Source organism: Orbicella faveolata, unplaced genomic scaffold (genome assembly GCF_042242905.1).
Source record: "Orbicella faveolata isolate gen_17 unplaced genomic scaffold, um_ofav_v1 contig_47, whole genome shotgun sequence".
Lineage (NCBI taxonomy): Eukaryota > Metazoa > Cnidaria > Anthozoa > Scleractinia > Merulinidae > Orbicella > Orbicella faveolata.
In genome coordinates this window covers 15,727,501-15,746,147 of record NW_028301577.1, presented here as the reverse complement: position 1 = coordinate 15,746,147, position 18,647 = coordinate 15,727,501, and the positions used below count along the sequence as shown (strand labels likewise).

The window sequence follows — 18,647 nt, the reverse complement described above, 5'->3', positions numbered from 1 at the left end:
CGCCCCAAACGTAATCACCACCTCCAATAATTGTGTCCCCCAACAGAGGAAGCTACGCACATATTTCTTCATACTACCCAAAGGTATGCGATAAAATGCTTGCAAATGTTTCTTCGCAAGTCTGAATTAAAATAACATTACTTTCAGCTTCAATAAGAGCCACATCATCTCATTAAAATTCTGGCTTACTTTTCAGTTAAACCAAATCATGGAAAGAACATGACAACAATAAGAAGAAGACTGAAAATATATTTATTGTCGTGCCACTGACGCCTTTTAAGGTGACACATAATGTTCTTGGAATGCTTGAGGATTAACAATCTACAAATCATACATCGTCAATCAAGTTTTTAACTTCTTCATAAATTAGCCTGCAAATTTTCTTGAGAACTTTGACAGAGCTTTACAAATAAATGAAATTGTCAATTCAGCAAATTTCATTCTGAAACATTTCTGAACTGCCCATAGGTTCACCCAGATATAAACCTCTGCACCCCACCCACCCCACCCTGCACCCAAAACCCTTACAAAGTAGTTAGCACAGGCTTGTAACCACGATCATCCACATGTATCCAAACATCTGTGTTTTCAAGTCAATATTCATGTTTCAGGGACATGTCATTGCTATTTGTGGCTTAGAACATATCTCTTTGCAATTTTAAGCCTGCATTAAACAGCGAAATCTGTTATTGTACAATAGTTTAATAGTCTTTAAAGGTCGTTCCATTTTCTGGTTTTCAATCTTCCTTGAGCGATCCAGTTATTAATATATAACTGATCTTTCTTTGTTTCCTAATCCTCTTCGGATGAGCTTTCATCATCACCATCGGCAATATCTGGCATGGGAAAGCGCAAGATAGCTGCAACACCAGATAACTGACCAAGCTCTGTACACAAAAAAATGATACTATATTACTGTCAAAATAGAATTTTTTACACTGAAGCACCTTCTTGTTTACATACGTTTTGGGGAAAGAATGAATTTCAACCACCCCTCAAATCTTTCTTGAAGAGCTCAAATCTTAATAAAACCTGTTTTCTGGGTTCTTTTCAACTCCCAGTTCACTCTCACCTATCAAATGTAATAACCAATGATGAAATTGTGTTTTGCATTTATCTCAATTAAAATAGTGGCTTTCAGTCTTGAATTAAAATTACCCAAACGAATGAGTTCTTCAAGGTTTCGTGGCCTGAATGTTATCTTCTTGAATATCCTTCAGTGAAATCTTCCAAAAGATTCACAGTACATCGCAACCGGCCAGAGGAGAATTTTAAATGTGAAAAAAGTAGGGGTATCTTGGCAGTTTCTTCGTTTTGTGCAAATGTCTTTTCTCTGTGCACAACGACCGGTCAGATAGATATTCCTGCAAAAAAGGCTACGAAGTAAAGTAGAGTAGTCAACTAATCTTATAAAATCATACGGGGTTTCACGGAAGGAAACATAAGAAAATTATAACAACCCGTTTGTTTTCCTTTTGAGCGCACGCAGACTACTAAAGCTTTCGTTCCCAGTGCGCGTCCGGGCGCAATCTACTTTTTAGAGATTGATTGAACTGTAAAATTCTGATAGTAAGCACATTTTCTTAAACTAGACTACAAAAAGTGTGTACATACGTTCCCCAGAAACATGCAGGCTTGAAAACACCCTGAATAACAAGAAGAAAAGGGCATATAAGTCATATCAACTAATCCTAAGAACAGAGAGAACACAGAAAGCTCATTTAATGGGCATTTTCATGTTAACCTGACATCACCACCATTATCTTTGACATTTTCAACAAGTTTGACATATCTCTTACGAGTTGGCAAATCTGTTGACCTGAAAGAACAACCAACCACATTTATTAACATCTTATATCAATTATCTATTGAATTTCTCCATTTCTATTGATCCAGAGCCTTTTTCTTTGCGACGACGGACTGTTAAATGATTAAAGAAACATTTTCTGCTTGGTTTCCCTAGTGGTTTAAATTTCGAAATACAGACTGCTAAGATGAACTGGTAATAAGTCATTTTGCCAAAGCTTGGTTGCATAGGTATTAAAATATTTTTCCGTAGTTAAATGACATCCTACCAAATTATTGCTCAATGACACATGTAATTTCTGCCAGTGCTTTATTGATCCAGAGTTTGTAATTCACAAGCGCACCAGAATTACAACAGAGCCACGAGAAGTCAATCCAAATGAATATTGACCAATGAAAATCAGTTGTTATCGATGGAAATTCAGTGGCAACAGCTTAAATCAATCATGTTCCAGCAGTCATGGCATTCCTCTGTCCTTGATTAGTTGTCAATTGGCATTCATTGACAACAATTCTCACTGACTGGCTATACTGGTTAGACTGGTTAGACTGGTTATACTCGTTTTTTTCCATGTGTATCGTATTTACTTATAAGGAGGCTTGTAATTGGGCTTGATACAGGATGTCACTCAATACTATGGAGACCAGAGTAAGCTCCATGTGTATGGGCCAGTTGGGCTGATACAGACTTAAAAACTCTTTTAAAAGATTATATGACATTTTGTTTAACAAGACCATGTGATATGTTTTCAAGGTAAATGTCCTAACCTGAAAAGTTCATCTGTCACAAGAAGAGTTTCAACAGCCATTGCTTCATTTGCCCTCTCGATATGTGCCATACTAAAGGTACAACAACACTGACTCCAACACAACAGTAATATTAGATGATTACACAATGCACTTGGAAATAAAAACAATTTTAAAAAAACGAAATTGCCAGTCATCATTTTTTATTTTTTAGAATTACTGTACAGTACTGTTTCTGGCTTGTGACATTGCCAGCATATAGGTACGAATGGAAATTGTAAATTATTATGACAAATGACATTTAGCCAAAGTAAGTTAAATTCAAGGTGTCATTATTAATACCGTAACACTACAAACTTGTAGATGTAGATTTCTCCTTCACTAACATGGCAAGGAGGAAAGAACTGTAAGAGAGAAGTTCAGGATCTGCTTGGCAAAACCGCCACCCTATGTTGCTTTGTGACTTTATTTATACCTTAACAGCATTACTTATCTAACTTGCACTTCATCAAGTTAGCAATATCATCTAGCCTTAGAATGCAGAATGCAATATAATTCTACAGTATGATCTAGTGAACAAACCCATAATAAGCTCTCTCAGGCTCTGTTTGCAGCATTGTGAAAAAATTATCCAATGCTTTAACTTCAGCAGCCGCCTGTGATAGTTAAAAAATCGTAGTCGGTGGAGATTTTGGAATATAATAACTATTTTAATTCTCTGCCACCCCGACCCCTGCTTATAGCTTGTTGACCTGGTATATCACCTATAAGGGGCTATTCTTCAACAACTCTTAGATCTGGATTAGCAGCCCCTTTGCAGGCATTACTAAGAGGGTTAAGAAGTCTAGAATCTAGAGTCATGGATGCCACCTGACCATTATATTGTGCAGGGGTTTGGTTGGTAAAGAGCAGCTCTCTGAAAAGATCTGAAATGAGCATAGAAGTGACAGGTGGAGAGACAAAGAAAGTGAACATTTTACAGCTACTGTATGTGACCATTTTAGTGTTTGCTAAATCAATACACAAATAACACCCTCTCATCAAGTGAAGATGTACTTTGATTTAATTCCCCACCCTACCCTTGCTTTTCCCCATTTAAACCATAGTTAGTAACTATGTTTAAACAGAGTTACATGCAATGACATACCCAGGTAATTTGTCTGTAGACCTGACAAAGCGAAAAAATCAATTTAGGACTAGTCAATGAAATTCACAAAAAAGGGGCTATTTACCTTTGTGTCTGCAAGCTTTGCAGTAACAGCTGGGTTGGCAAGAACTTCTGCACATCATGTTAAACAATGAACAAAAAAAAAACACACTGGTTACTGAAAAGAAGAGAACTAACTCAAAGCTTTCAATTCTTTTTGTAATTTCATGTTGGAAAAAAACCCAGGAGTTTTCTTCTGAGCATAATCTCAAGAAAGGTAATGAAGTTACCATAAGAGGCAAAAAGAAAGTCTTTTGATCTACCTTGCAAAGAGTTACTAACTTTACTACAAATGGCCTGCTCTCATCTGGCCTTACAGCTTGGTTTGAAGAGCAGTAAGGAGGTCATACCTTGGGAGTCCCACCAACATGAAAAAAAACCTCTCTTTTGCTTTTTTATGTTCCTCTGTTTCCTTCCCTGGCTTATGCTCAGAAGGACATTCAGGAGGAGGTGGAGGGTTCAAATCCCATTGAGGTCAAAAGAATATTTCTCTTCCTTAGGTGCTCCACTAACACTTAGAGGGATATTCATAATACCTCAGAGTTTACTCTCTTACTCTAGCAGTGTTGTATAACCCAACACTGTGTTTGTAATTGTACCTTCATACAAAATGGTTAGGCTGGTAGCCACTACCTAAACCAGTGCCAGCCTCGTTCCTTGGTATTCTTGTTCGTTTTAGTGACACCACTGTTAATGATAGAGCCCACCCTACTGGAAAATTGTAGGCACCAGGCTGTGGCAGTGCTTGATCAGATGTATATACCTACCTTTCAGGGAATGTTTGTGGCCTGAAGAAGAATGAGCCTAACAAAACAAAACAAAAACTGTTGGTATTTTTACTGTTTAGAATTATTTTTATTTATTATTTAACGAAGTCTTTTGACACATACAGTACCTATTTCTATCTCTATATTACCATCAGTTCACTTGGTATCACAAGAACTAGAATTCATACAATCATTTTTCCACTACAATTTGGACACTACTATAATAGAGCCACTCAACTCTGGCTCTCTACCTTATTAAAGAGTTTCATCACTGTAGTGGCAGTGTTACTCTCCTTACTCTTTCTTATTTCTTTGTCACAACAAATCTCCTTACCTTATTCATTTTAAAGGCTTGTTTACAAGGACAGAGGGTTACCCCAGCAAGTGGGTTACCCTAGCAAGCAGGCTACCCTAGCACTCACACATTTCCTCTTTTTTTTCTCTGTCATGTTTACAAGGCAGCCAGGGTTACCCAGGTAGGTGGGTCACCCTATCTGCATGCTAGGGTTACCCCAGCAGGCAGGTTAACTTTTTACCTTGTAAACACTCCAGGTAGGGTTAACCTGCCTACGCAGGTTAACTTTCTAATTGTTTCCAGATGCTTTGAGTGTAACCACGCATCAAGTTGTCCCGGGTTGTAGGGTTACCTTACCTGTGAAACTCCAGGCTATCTTTTGCCCTCCAGCTAGGGTTAACCCGTTAGCTAGGGTAATCCTCCCTTGTAAACAGGCCCTAAAAATAGTGCATAAATGTGCATACATAATTACCAAAAGAAATTTTGATTTGTTCTCTGGGATCGACTTCCAGTCATTCTTTACAGCTTGCTGGAACATGTAGTCACAAAATTGATCCTGGAGTCCAATCAAAAGTAATAATAAATACCTACATTTTAGTGATGCACACTTTGCTTTAGGTTAACTTACATAGCATTCACCATTCTAAGACCTAAACACTGTAAAAATCTGATACTACATAAGGAGTAAACAGCATGGTAATAAAATGTGTTTAATCACCATACTCTTACTGTCCGTAGAGAAGTTGAAATAAAAACCAGATCCAGTAATTTACATTAATTAACACAGAAATTGAGAAACTTGAAATTCTATAACTGACCTTTACAAAACCAGGACTAGCAACAAGAATGCACTTGAGGACTACAGAGTGAAACAGGAAGTAAATGTACTCATTAAACTTGGTGTCAGACAGACACTTATAAAAACAAAGTAATTATATCATGTTACCAGTATTGATCAAACTTTATTTAACTTACAACCCACATGAATTGCAGGTTTTCATTTTATTTTGCATGAATCTGTAGATTTTAAGAAAAACTTCATTAAATCTACTGGTTCCCACTTTTCCCTGGAACACTTTCACATTTGGTTTGTTTAAATGTCTTGTGATGGTTAAAGATACAAGCAAACAGTAATTAAGGAAGGAAAAAAACATCTTGCGACATTTTACAAAAGAGTTGCAACTTTGCATAACTGCGATGATCAATCATGTCTTCATATCTTTCTCCACAGTTCAAATATATATTATGCAGCCCACTGCTGGTGAAGAATACAAGTGAACATATGAAAGATCATATATTTGAACTGTGGAGAAAGATATGAAGACATGCTTGATCATCGCAGTTATGCACACAACTTAAGCAGTTGTGAAATTGAAGCCTGAAAAAAACATTCAGGCCTGAATGGGATTCGATTCACCATCTACGGATATATTATGAACTCGCAAAGTGACCAGCTCCCAGATGGCTTGATAGCTCAGTTGGTAGAGCACTGCACCAGTATTGCAGAGGTCATGGGTTTGAATTCCATTCGGGCCTGAATTTTTTTTCAGGCTTTAATTTCACAACTGCTTTAGTTGTGTGCATAACTGTGATGATCAATCATGTCTTCATATCTTTCTCCACAGTTCAAATATATGATCTTTCATATGTTCACTTGTATTCTTCACCAGCAGTGGGCTGCATAATATTCTCTAACTTTGGCAGCCCTGTGGCTTTGACAAGTTTTCACATATTTGCACCGAAATTCTACAAGCATTTTGAAAACTTAAATCATATCCATCTGGCTTTCACACATTTGCACTTAAATTCTACATGCATTTTGAGAACTTGATTCATAAATATTTTAGATCTTGCACTATAATGTGGACTGAAACTTTACTCCATTCAAGCGTGTAGCAGCTGAGGTAAGAAAAGTTATTCAGAAAAAAGCACATGGCGGTGGCGGCTCTGACAGGCTTAAATTCTGGAAGACTTAGTATTTTGAGAATTTAAATCAAACAGGCTTTCAAGTATTCAAACTATTATGCCACAGGCAAAGAAATTTCTAAAATGTGATTGGCTAAGACCAGTAGTATTTAAGCCAAATTTCAAATACCTAAAAAATTATGGCCAGTTTCCATGGTAACTGAAATATTATTGTTTCTAATTTTAAAACAATGGTGGATAGATTTCCCGATTGTGATGCAAAAGAACTGCAACAGTTTAAGGACAGTGCCTTGCTTTGTTAGTGCGCACACGTTCTGCGCATCATGCAAGGCACGGTTTAACTACCACATGTGCGTTGGGGTTGACATTGATGCAATCAACTACGCTACCAAGTACACAACTAAAATGAAAACAAAATTTTCCTGTTGTGACCAAATCAAGTTTAATAAACCTGTACTTAAAACAGGAACACCAGAATAGCAGCATATTGCTAACTACTGTAACTGTTAACATCTTGAAGCTGAAAAACTAGGTGTTATTTGTCGAAAACTATACTGAAATCCAATTGTGTACATGTACCTGCAGATGGTGTGGTGTGCATGCAAAACAGGTGGGAGATATGCAAATGTTTTACTTACTGGGAGGTGACAGGAAAAAGTGTATTGCAATACAAAGTTAACAGACATGCAAAATAGACCACAATAACCTCAGCAATTTTACATCCTTAGGCTACACTAGTCAATATTACACAATATTATTGTACATGTATATTATATACAAGCATGCATACCTACCCTCAAAATTAAAATGCCGGAGAATGCCCTGGATTATGGCATCATAAAACCTAAGCAACCCCTGTTCAACAACAAAATATCTTGCATGTTATTAATACCAGTGACAATCATAATCTTCAAGCTAGAAATTAATTAAGAAAACTTCAATGGATCACAGACATCATAGGATAATCAACATTACTTTTATCCTTGTGATAATTTAGAAACCTTTTTGATATAGATAAAAATTGATTTTCTACAAAAATATGGCAATAATGAGTGCTGGCTATTATACCAGTGACACTTAAATTATTCATAATTACATTATAATCATCATCTTAAGACAAGAAAACATCTTATCATAAACTGAAACTGAAACTGACCTTATCATGTTGACTACAGAATCCTTTTCTTTTCCTTGGAATATTCATATCAATTTTAGCTCTAACAATTGTCATACTTGAAGTGACTAAAAAGATGTGACATAGGCCTGAAGAAAAAATGTGTAGCAATTGTAATGTAAGGGGGTTTTTATTTTTATATTTTATTTTTTTTAATTCTCAAAAACCACAGGTTTCTTGTATTGAGTTTCTGACTCTAAAACTTCTATGGTCCTATATAAAAGATGTTGAAATGAAATGTCAAAGAAACCTGTATTTAAGTGCGACATTTAATATTTCAACCATTGTTTGGTTTGAACATCATTCAGTGGCTATTTTTCCAGATTATTTTGGTAAGCTCACCTCAACACTGTGAGAGTAAACAATGGAGGCTTTGGCATTTAGTTCTGATAGAATGCAACATTAGTCATTTTTAATTTAACGACTTCTTGTTGAGAGATTTCTGGGAAAGAAATCACAAATGCTCAAAACTTATCTTTGACAATAAGGTGACCATCAATCAAAATCTAGCACTGCAATTGGGTAATTGTGAATTTTAGAAAACCTTGTTGGGTGGCTTCAGTAAGTGGGGTTGCACTGTAAAAAAAACTTTCTATCATTGAGTGTGAGTAACTTTAAACATAATTCAAATAGTAACACCTACCTTCATGAAGTAAGATGGCTCCAAGATCTGCATGCTGTGCTGGATCACAAGCCATGTCTAGGGCACACAAAACATTATTTTCTACAATATTTACCACAAACTCCTATTATCTTTCACATTTGATTTGCTAAGAGTAGCAGTAACACACAAAGGAGTCATTAAGTACTTTAATTTTTAAAAAAACATTTCTTTGCAACATTTCTAAATTTTAAAGCAAAACTGCCTTGACCAAGACCATTTCAAAATCATTTCCATAAGATGTAAATTAAAGCAGTTTTGGCACACAGTCTGAATTTTTGAAAGTGTCTATACATAATATTATATGTGTGACGAGTGTTTGTGCGTGTGTGGTTTCAAGATTTATTAACAAGACAGAATCTCAGAAACAACATTTTGTTTAATTTGTTTTATTTGCTCTGTTTACTGCTGACTGACTGTTAAAGTTTAGCAGTGACCTCAATTTTCATATATAGTTGTATTTAAATTATCATTTGAGATGGTGGGTAAATGCTTTATCTATAAGCGAAGTACATGTAACTATTATAATAAATAAATTAGATTTTCAATTAAACTTACCCACTCTTTCAAGAGCTATAATATCCCAATATTCTTTGATCAAAGTAAATTTCCTATTCAATTCCAGGTCTATTGTATGATATGCGCCCATCTGTTAATCATGAAAAAGAACACAATTATAATGCACTGTTGGTTAGTAACACATTCTGTCCAAACTTTGTTTTCCCAATAAAACTGGGCATTACCAAAAAATATTTTTTGGTTGATTCTTTTATATTTATCAGATATCGGTATCACACTGGTATTGCAGAGGTCATGGGTTCGAATCCTGTTCTAGCCTGAATTCTTTTCGGGCTTTAATTTCACAACTGCTTAAGTTGTATGCATAACTACAATGATCAATCATGTCTTCATATCTCTCTTCACAGTTCAAACATATGACATAGCATATATTCACTTGCATTCATCATCATCTACAGGTGTATTATGAACTCACAACGTGACCAGCTCCCAGTTGGCTAGTTGGCTCAGTTGGTAGAGCACTTCACCAGTATCACAGAGGGCATGGGTTTGAATCCCATTTAAACCTGAATTTTTTCATGCTTTAATTTCACAACTGCTTAAGTTGTATGTACAACTGCGATGATCAATCATGTCTTCATATCTTTCTCTCCAGTTCAAATATATGATGTTTCTAATCATATTATTCACTTGTATCATGAGTCTTGTTCCATTCACCTTATCAGGCAGTTTATCAAAAGCAAACCACGATACTCTGAATAAATACTTTGGGAAGCTTATAAATATTTTTGCACCTACCAAAAGTTATTACATCAGTTTAGATAGGCATATGAAAAGAGATGAAGTGATGGCGTCATTACGAGTGGTTGTGTGCTATTTCGCACTGTTCACTTTTGCTATTTTCTACATAAAAAAGCAAGCCTTCTGCAGTTCAAACGCGCTATACGATATGGAGCAAAGCCAAGATTTACAAGAAACCTTTATCTACTCTTCGCTTTGGTCCTACCACCGGATAAATGGAATTGGGCATCGAACATCGAGAACTTTGCTAATTCAGCTCCTGCTTCTCCTATCAGGCGATATCGAAACTTGTCCTGGACTGATCGACAGGTGTGGCTCATGCTTAAAAGCTTTGAAGAAAAGACAAAGCAGGATGGTTTATTCGCAATGTCATTTGAAGTTTCACCTGAAATGCTTCTGCTCCGATGATAGTGGAGTCATCTGCAACTCTTGTCTGTTTAACAAAAACACTCAAGATGGAGCTGACCAAGATCAGCAAGAAGATGCTCAACGATATGTCATCCCTGAACTTAGCGAGCTTCTCTCTAAAAAGGGCCTTAAAATTCTGCATCAAAATATTAGAGGTTTATTGGCAAACAAAAGTATCATCTGTCAAATCCTGGATGGCTTTAGGAACATACACATCTTTTCAGTCAGTGAAACACATTTATCCACCAAAAGCAAAGCCAAGGTTCAAATTGAAGGTTACACATTTATTGCAAAGTCAAGGGCTTCTGGTCAAAGTGGAGGTGTTGGTGTTTATATTTCTTCATCTATTCCCTTTCAAAGACGAATGGATCTCGAGCAAGAGGATATTGAATGCATCTGGATTGAAATTTTATTTCCTAAATCCAAAAGTTTTCTAGTTGGAATTATTTATCACCCTCCGGATTCTTCTAAACATCTCTGTGCAAATTTTAATTGCAAATTTGAATCAATGCTTTTGACAATATCAGCTGAAAACAAGGAATGTATTCTCTCAGGCGACATTAACTGTAATTTTTTGGTGTCCTCGGATCACAAAGAAATGAAATCCATTCTCACCTATTTTGGTCTGAAACAACTCATTACCAGCTCCACCAGAATTACGTGTGAGTCCAAGACCCTAATTGATGTTATTTGCAGCAACGTACCACATAACATCTCTTTGGTGAAAGTAATTCCAGCTGGCCTGAGTGATCATGAGCTCATTGGATGTGCTCGCAAGCTAAACAATGTTAAGTTCAATCCACGAATCATTACTTACTATGACCCTAAGCTATTTTGCGAAGAGCTAAATTCTGCGAATTTTGAAGAAGTTTATTCATCTGTCAGCATAAGTGAGGCATGGCCCTCTTTTTGTGACATACTGCAACAGTGTATCAACAAGCACGCTCCTTTAATCTTAAAGAAGGTCAAAGGCCGACTATGTCCTAGGCTGACTCCGGATGTCAAAAAAGAGATAAATCTCAGGGACGGTTTGCTCAGGAAAGCCCGCCATACTAATCAAGAAAACAATTGGTCTTCTTATAAACAGCAACGCAACAGAGTCTCTGGCATTGTTAAAAAATGTAAAAGCAGATATCATCGCGATCTCCTTAAAGATTGTGCTGACTCTCCTGATAAATTTTGGGCAGCCATCAAGAAACTCTATCCTACCAAGTCACCTTCTGATCAAGGTTCGGCATTTGTGATAAATGGATTGAAGTCAACTGACAAAAGCTTTATTGCAAATAGCTTCTGCAAATATTTCAGTTCCATTGCCAGATGTCTGAAAAGGAAATCAATCTTACTCTGTGACTTTGTCTGGAGCAAACCTGCTGAAGAAAATCTTCCCAAGCAATTCATGGAAAGTCAGTTTACTTTTAAAGCTGTGAAAGAATCAGACATTCTTAAAGAGCTAAAAAATCTTAAGCAGAAAAAAGCATCTGGACTGGATCATTTCCCCCCAGGACTGCTCAAAGACGCTGCCTATGTTTTAACTACGCCTTTGACATTTATCATCAATTTATCTCTTAAAACTGGAGTTGTGCTTAGTGAGTGGAAAGTGGCAAAGGTGATCCCCCTATACAAATCAGGGTCTCTGGCTGAGATTGACAATTACAGGCCTATCTCAATTCTCCCTACTTTGTCAAAGATCTTGGAGAGGATAGTCTACAAGCAGCTGATGGCTCACCTAGAGCGTCATAGTCTACTTTTGAGTACCAATTTGGTTTCTGTCCAAACCGCTCAACGGAACTAGCTGTTACTTACTTCACTGATCTCATCAGAAAGGAGGCTGCCAGTGCAAAGGCAACAGGAGCAGTTTTTATTGACTTATCAAAGGCATTCAATACCATCAGTCATTCCGTTTTATTGAGTAAACTGTCCCGTTATGGCGTATACAATATGGAACTTCAATGGTTTACTGATTATTTATTCCATCGCAAGCAGATCGTTCAATTTCATGGTGTGCTTTCTGAACCAAATCCAATTAACACTGGAGTTCCTCAAGGAAGTATTCTTGGGCCCCTCCTTTTTCTCATCTTCTTTAATGATGTGCATAGTCCCCTTTGTCATTGTAAGATTATCACATACGCTGACGTAACAGTGATTTTTACATCCTCAAGTGATATTGATGCGATACAAAGCAGCCTTTCACAGGACTTAGATAATCTCTCTAACTGGTTTTGTGATAATGAACTTATTTTTAATCTGAAGAAAGGAAAATCTGAGGTGTTGCTGTTTGGTACCGTAAGCGGTTAAATCTGTTTCAAGGCTGTCAAGTCAAGTTCTCCGTCAACAGTTTTCCCATCAACACCACTACATGTTATAAGTACCTCGGCATGCATCTGGACCCGACACTTAATTTTGAAACTCATTTCCAAAAAAATTACAAGAAGGCGCAGGAAGAGTGAACCTCTTATGGTGCATCCGTTCCAGTATTGATACTTTTACTGCCCAATGCTTGTATGAATAGATGGTTTTCAAGTATAAAATGAAATTGCAATTTTCAATTACAAGGCAAAAATTGACATGCAGGTTGGTTATAAGAGAGACTGTCTTAATTTTAATGTAGTGCAAGGAAACAGCTCTTGGTAGGAAACAAAGGTAAACAAGAAATTCCCACCTTAACATACTGGTTTTCTTCCACATTGCGCCCTTTTATTCTCAACATACATGCTTGAGTGTCAAACTCAATCCCCTCCACAGCTATCGCCAGAGTAGTTCGTACTTTATTGCTACTTACTGATCCTGTAGCAGACTCTGTTTGGACTCGCCTGGCAAATAATAGAAACAAGTTCGCATCACTAAATGCACAGAGTTTTTAATGAAAAGCACTAAGGCCTCACAGTGCCAACTTTTTTCATCACATTGGCTTAGTCTGGGTATAAATGTCTCAGTACTTTCCTGTGTTAATTAAAAGAATGACATCTCTCATGTTGTAGACATTTGTCCAGCCATAAACTTACTTATTTTCCAATTATTTACTGCCATTTTAAGGTACAAGTACTCATATACTACTAACTTACTTTGAAATGTTGGGTATCCTTTGTTGAAACAGAGAAACCCGGAACTATGCCTTTGTGTACTGTATTTAGACTCTTCAAGAGATGTCACTTATTTCAAAGTAGATGGGGAAACAAAAGAAGTAGCCAGGGATATGCCTTATGGTTGATACAATTGCCATAATGAAAGAGTTTTTATGTAACAAATAAAGAAGCCTAAGCTGTGTATTACACTGTGATAAAACATAACAGGAATTTCAGAACACAAGAGAAATGTAGAAAACATGAGCCGCAGACGAGTGGTTTCTACATTTCTCGAGTGTTAAATGTCCAGAGTGTTTTATTACAGTGAAATACATGGCTTAGGCTTCTTTAAAAACAATAAAACATGCTTTTTCTATGTTTTATACTCTGACAAAACATGAGTTTTTGACTAATCAGAGCACGTGCAGGGTCCTATCTATATTATAATTATCTGTACAGTTGTGTACATGTCAGTGATGCACAACTTGTAGCAACATTTTCTTAACTGCTATGGAGTAATGCCTCAACACAAATTTAAATGTGAAGGGACCCTTGGGCAGTCTTATTTCTGCTAAGGGTCCAGAAGCATCTTCCTGGAAAGTTGAGAAAATCGCAACATCCTGATACACCATTGTTTTTACATTCTTCAACACTTACAGACATACATGAATTATAATGCCACTGTCAAGTCATTACCATACCCAAATTCACAATCAGCCAATCAGAAGCCATATCTACTGTCTTGATATCCATTGATATCAAGTCACTGACGTGATATGGCTACAATATCTTGGTCAGTTGAGCCAGAGTGGCACATAACGCCAAGGTTTCTGTAATCACATATACTTTTTATCAATCAGGTGATTAGCCTAAAGCCCATCCCCCAACCCGGAGGACCAGGGGCTCTACTTCGTCAGGCCTCAATCTCTCTAACAATACGGTACGCTGAACTCACCAAGGACTGGGTCAACACCAGCATGTTCTGGTGTTACAAACATTTCTGTTTGCATATTCCCAAATAGAAAATAGCACAAAGTTGAATAACACAAATATACTTTTAGAGGGGGCTTACAGAGTAATATCTAAGTCTCAATTTTTTGTGTTCACCATCTTTACAACACATCCCTGTTTATTATTATTATTATTATTATTATTATTATTATTATTATTATTATTATTATTATTATTATTATTAACAATAAAGATTAGCGAAAAAACTGAGCAACGACGTTTCGGTGTCATCCTGGCACCATTTTCAAGTTAAAAAATATTTGTGCGAAAAGTAAACTAATTTATACCAATGGTAGAGGTGCGAAATTGAATAAATTAAGATTAAGATAGCTGTTCAATGTTCATGTTCATTCCAATGAGGTGTCAAACACTGGTAATGAGTTCAGTGTCCGTTCAAAGCCTAAACAAATACTTTTGCGCAAATGGAGTCTGACTGTGTTTTAAGGCTCGGTTTCTTCTTGCGAATCCACAACATTTCGTGGATCAAGCAATCGAACTTTCCCTGACATTTCTTTAGGATCTTAAAGTTGTTAGTCAGGTCACCAACTGTATCAACTCGGTGTTCATTTTGAAGGTGTTTTCCGATGGCGGTAAATCGGTGTTCCTCAATGCGCTTGTAAAGATGACGGCTAGTGTAACCGACGTATTCTGCATCACACAGATCACATATATAGTTATAAACAACGCACTGTTGATTGATCAAAGGTGGTTTTGGCTCTTGTACTTTGAGATCATCGCCAATTTTACGGCTTCTGAACACCGGCTGTAGTTTGTGATCAAGTTTATTACTCAAGTCCGAGAGATGTTTCTTTACTATGTCCGCTGATTTCTGGTCTTTAAAAGGCAGGACAATGCGGTAGATATTCTCTGTTGGAGGCGTCGATCCTGTGTCTGGTGACATCACTGAATTAACGAAACGGGTGATGGTGGAGTTCACAAGAGAATCTGAGTACTTGAGGTTAGAAAAGATCAGTTTAAGGCATTCGCGTTCTGTTGAGAATAGTTCCCATGTTGAGGACAAGCGGTAAGCACGGTTTAACATGGTTTTAACTAAAGATCTTTTATAGCGGTTGTCGACATGACTTTGGTGGTGTAAGAGGAGACCAGTGTTTGTGGGTTTACGGTAAACACTTGTTACCAGCTTGCAGCCCTTCTTGCATATTTCAATGCCGACAAATGGTAGCTTACCGTTAGATGCGATCTCCATGGTGAAGGATATGGATGGATGACAGTTGTTCAAAGTCTTCAGAAAGGCTTCTGCGGTTGGTATGTCTTTCATTGTGGCTAGTGTATCATCCACGTAGCGTCTGTAGAAGTCTGGCAACTTGTTCTCGTTTTGTAGCTTTTCCTCAATAGAACAAAGAAAAGTATTAGCCATTAGGGGACCCAAGGGAGAGCCCATCGCTACTCCATCAATTTGTTGGTAGAGTTGACCATTAAATTGAAATAGCTGGTCCTTTGTTGCTACTGACAACAGTTCAATTAGATCAGCTTTACTGATGTTTAGATGGTGTGTTTTGTTGAACCAGTTGTCAACAAAAGCTCTACCAGCAAGGATCTCGATGGTTTCTTGTAGTGGGACGTTCGTAAATAGCGAAGAGACATCATAAGATACTAGGATGTCAGATTCGTTGAGGCTCAGATTGCGAATCTCATCAGCGAAGGAAAATGTGTCAGATATTGTGTAGCTGTTGATCAACAGGGGCTTCAGTTTATCGTCGAGCCATCTCGCGAGGGCGAAGTTGTAAGTACTTGTGGCGGATAGAATGGGCCTCATCGCCAGTTTTTCTTTATGAGTCTTTGGCAGACCATAAAGATGGGCGAGTCGTGATCCTTTCGGGCAAACTGAGTCGGCAATCTGTTTTGGGAGAATTTTGCGCACGACAGATTCAAGGTGTTTCTCTTTCTGCAGTAAAGGGTGGTAGTTTTTGAGTGGTCGTCCACGCGTCTTGGGTCTCTCCGAACTTACAGCGGTAAATTTAGCTGTATCGTTGATGGAAGATTCACTCAAAAGGCGAACATATTCTGCCTTATCCATAACAACTACTCCTGTACCTTTATCTGGTTTCGTGATTACGATGTCATCTCTTCGTTTTAGTTGCTCAATAGCTCTTTGTAGCGCTTTCGGTGGTTTGGGGGCTTTGCACTCGATGTAGTTAAGCACGATCGATCGAAGGGTCGCCGCAGCTAATTCCTTCTTATCATCGGGTAATGAAGGCTCCAGTTGCCAGAAGGCTTTCTCGAAGCTAGCTTGAATGTCCATTGAAGAGATGCGTTGCGGCAAGGAAAACTTCAAACCTCAACACAGAACAAGCTTCTGGAAGAATGAAAGCTTGTAGGGGGAAATGTTCTGGATATGTTTGTCCACATCGTGATCTTTGTTTAGCAGCTTCATGATTTTGTTGATATGGCCGCTCATCATTTTCTCATAGTGCTTTTTGCGGAGGTTAACCATCGTTCTCAGGATGCACATGTATTGGAGCGATGAACAATACCGGCGTATTTCAACGTAGATTCCGTTAAGTTCCTTCTTCAGTGTCGCATTTTGCTTTACTTTTGCCCTTAGTTCTTCTGCGATGACATTAGTTGAAAATTGCTCGGAAGCCTTTGACCATTTCATATGCTTTGTTTGATCAACTTTGGCGAAGGTAGGAGTTAGTTCGAAATTCTGGCAAAGCTGAAGAAACTCGATGGCTCCATCGCATTGGATTTGTTTCTTGCTGCAGTCTTCAAGTCGCCTGAAGTACTGCAGCTGGTTTTCGCGTTGTAAAATTCTTATAAGATTAAATTTGGAAATACAGTTAACAATAAAGATTAGCGAAAAAACTGAGCAACGACGTTTCGGTGTCATCCTGGCACCATTTTCAAGTTAAAAAATATTTATACCAATGGTAGAGGTGCGAAATTGAATAAATTAAGATTAAGATAGCTGTTCAATGTTCATGTTCATTCCAATGAGGTGTCAAACACTGGTAATGAGTTCAGTGTCCGTTCAAAGCCTAAACAAATACTTTTGCGCGAATGGAGTCTGACTGTGTGTTAAGGCTCGGTTTCTTCTTGCGAATCCACAACATTTCGTGGATCAAGCAATCGAACTTTCCCTGACATTTCTTTAGGATCTTAAAGTTGTTAGTCAGGTTATTATTATTATTATTTATTATTATTAGTCTTCTTGCTGTGCACAGTTAACTAGAGCTTATTAACTTCACACTTTCCATTCAGAAAAATGCATGCCATGTTTTCAAATCAGACTACATACAATCAGCTTCATTACACTGATAACTGCTTATAAGAATTCACCAGTTCTTTAAACACTCAGGTCAAATCAACATGTACATTTAAATGAGAAATAGATTTGAGAGAAGAGCTTTGACATACACAACATGTTCAGCTTGTATCTTTCCTGTGAGTAGTAATGTACTTTACTCTTCTATTCATAACAAAATAATGTTGATCAAATATGGCTGATACCAGTACATGAGAGCACAGTTTAAACTAACCTGATAGTGGTTGATTTAAGACGGTCACCAACAGCTATAAGGTTGTATGCATGCCACATGTCTTCAGCTTCCTCTGGTACTAAGACAACAAACCTAAAATTTACCAATAATTAAGTATTGAGAAATTTAATATCATTTACTGTATGAGGTAATACAGTAAACTAAGCATCAAAAATGAGTTCCACTAGGATTCTGTAACAAACATACAGAAGTGCAGGCAATAGTTCTCTCTCTACCTTTCACTGTCTGCCAGTTTCTTTCTTTAAAAACATGAAGTCATGAATAGACAGAAACATGCACACTTTTCTGTCTGTTTTCAAGTCTTTCCACCAGAGATCTGGTATGTAATCCATATGCTCAACCTATATTCATTTGTGAAGGTCAATTAATCAACATGACACGAGCATGGGACAAAGAAAAATTCTGAGTCCCTGACAGGGAATCGAACCCATGACCTCCCAAACACCGGGCGGGCGCTCTATCCACCAAGCTACAAGAACTCATGGAGAGCAAGGCCATTTAACTGAGTTCATATATGACAGGTGTCCTGCATACTGCTAGAATCAATGCTATCGAAGTCACCGTGAGTAGTGATAAATTAATAAAGATGGTGACTTTTAAGCTCGGTAAGGAAATGTGAAGGTCAATTAATCAACATGACATGAGCGTGGGACAAAGAAAAATTCTGAGTCCCCGACAGGGAATCAAACCCATGACCTCCCGAACACTGGGCGGGCGCTCTATCCACTGAGCTACGAGAACT

General features: G+C 37.5%; 2 protein-coding genes across 5 annotated transcripts in view; both read right to left on the bottom strand.

The window, feature by feature from the left end:
- Positions 1-235: 235 nt before the first annotated feature.
- The window catches only part of LOC110054682 (protein pelota homolog), a 21,824-nt gene continuing 3,412 nt past the window's right edge, over positions 236-18,647 (bottom strand). Inside the window, exons 2-17 of one of the 4 annotated variants that reach the window (XR_002297243.2) lie at positions 17,885-17,977; positions 12,971-13,121; positions 9,142-9,232; positions 8,566-8,622; positions 7,905-8,011; positions 7,543-7,603; positions 5,641-5,681; positions 5,295-5,378; positions 4,528-4,564; positions 3,786-3,832; positions 3,136-3,209; positions 2,575-2,706; positions 1,745-1,819; positions 1,615-1,646; positions 1,159-1,364; positions 236-887 (exon numbers count right to left, since the gene is read on the bottom strand). Coding sequence is in view for 3 of the 4 variants with exons in the window: in XM_020761034.2 (XP_020616693.2) it covers positions 793-887; positions 1,615-1,646; positions 1,745-1,819; positions 2,575-2,706; positions 3,136-3,209; positions 3,786-3,832; positions 4,528-4,564; positions 5,295-5,378; positions 5,641-5,681; positions 7,543-7,603; positions 7,905-8,011; positions 8,566-8,622; positions 9,142-9,232; positions 12,971-13,121; positions 17,885-17,977 (1,177 nt within the window). In the remaining variant the exon portion in view is untranslated. The remainder of the gene's footprint in view (positions 888-1,158; positions 1,365-1,614; positions 1,647-1,744; positions 1,820-2,574; positions 2,707-3,135; positions 3,210-3,785; positions 3,833-4,527; positions 4,565-5,294; positions 5,379-5,640; positions 5,682-7,542; positions 7,604-7,904; positions 8,012-8,565; positions 8,623-9,141; positions 9,233-12,970; positions 13,122-17,884; positions 17,978-18,647) is intronic. The other 3 variants (XM_020761034.2, XM_020761035.2, XM_020761036.2) reach the window with 3 other exon arrangements.
- LOC149097329 (uncharacterized) lies at positions 14,566-17,256 on the bottom strand. Its single transcript, XM_089280382.1, has one exon. It carries the CDS (start codon positions 16,645-16,647, stop codon positions 14,785-14,787), a length of 1,863 nt encoding a protein of 620 aa, XP_089136508.1. The 5' UTR covers positions 16,648-17,256; the 3' UTR covers positions 14,566-14,784.

Bases quoted from the DNA above. Each gene is read 5' to 3' on its own strand.
- LOC149097329 (XM_089280382.1), bottom strand. From the start codon at position 16,647: ATGGACATTCAAGCTAGCTTCGAGAAAGCCTTCTGGCAACTGGAGCCT.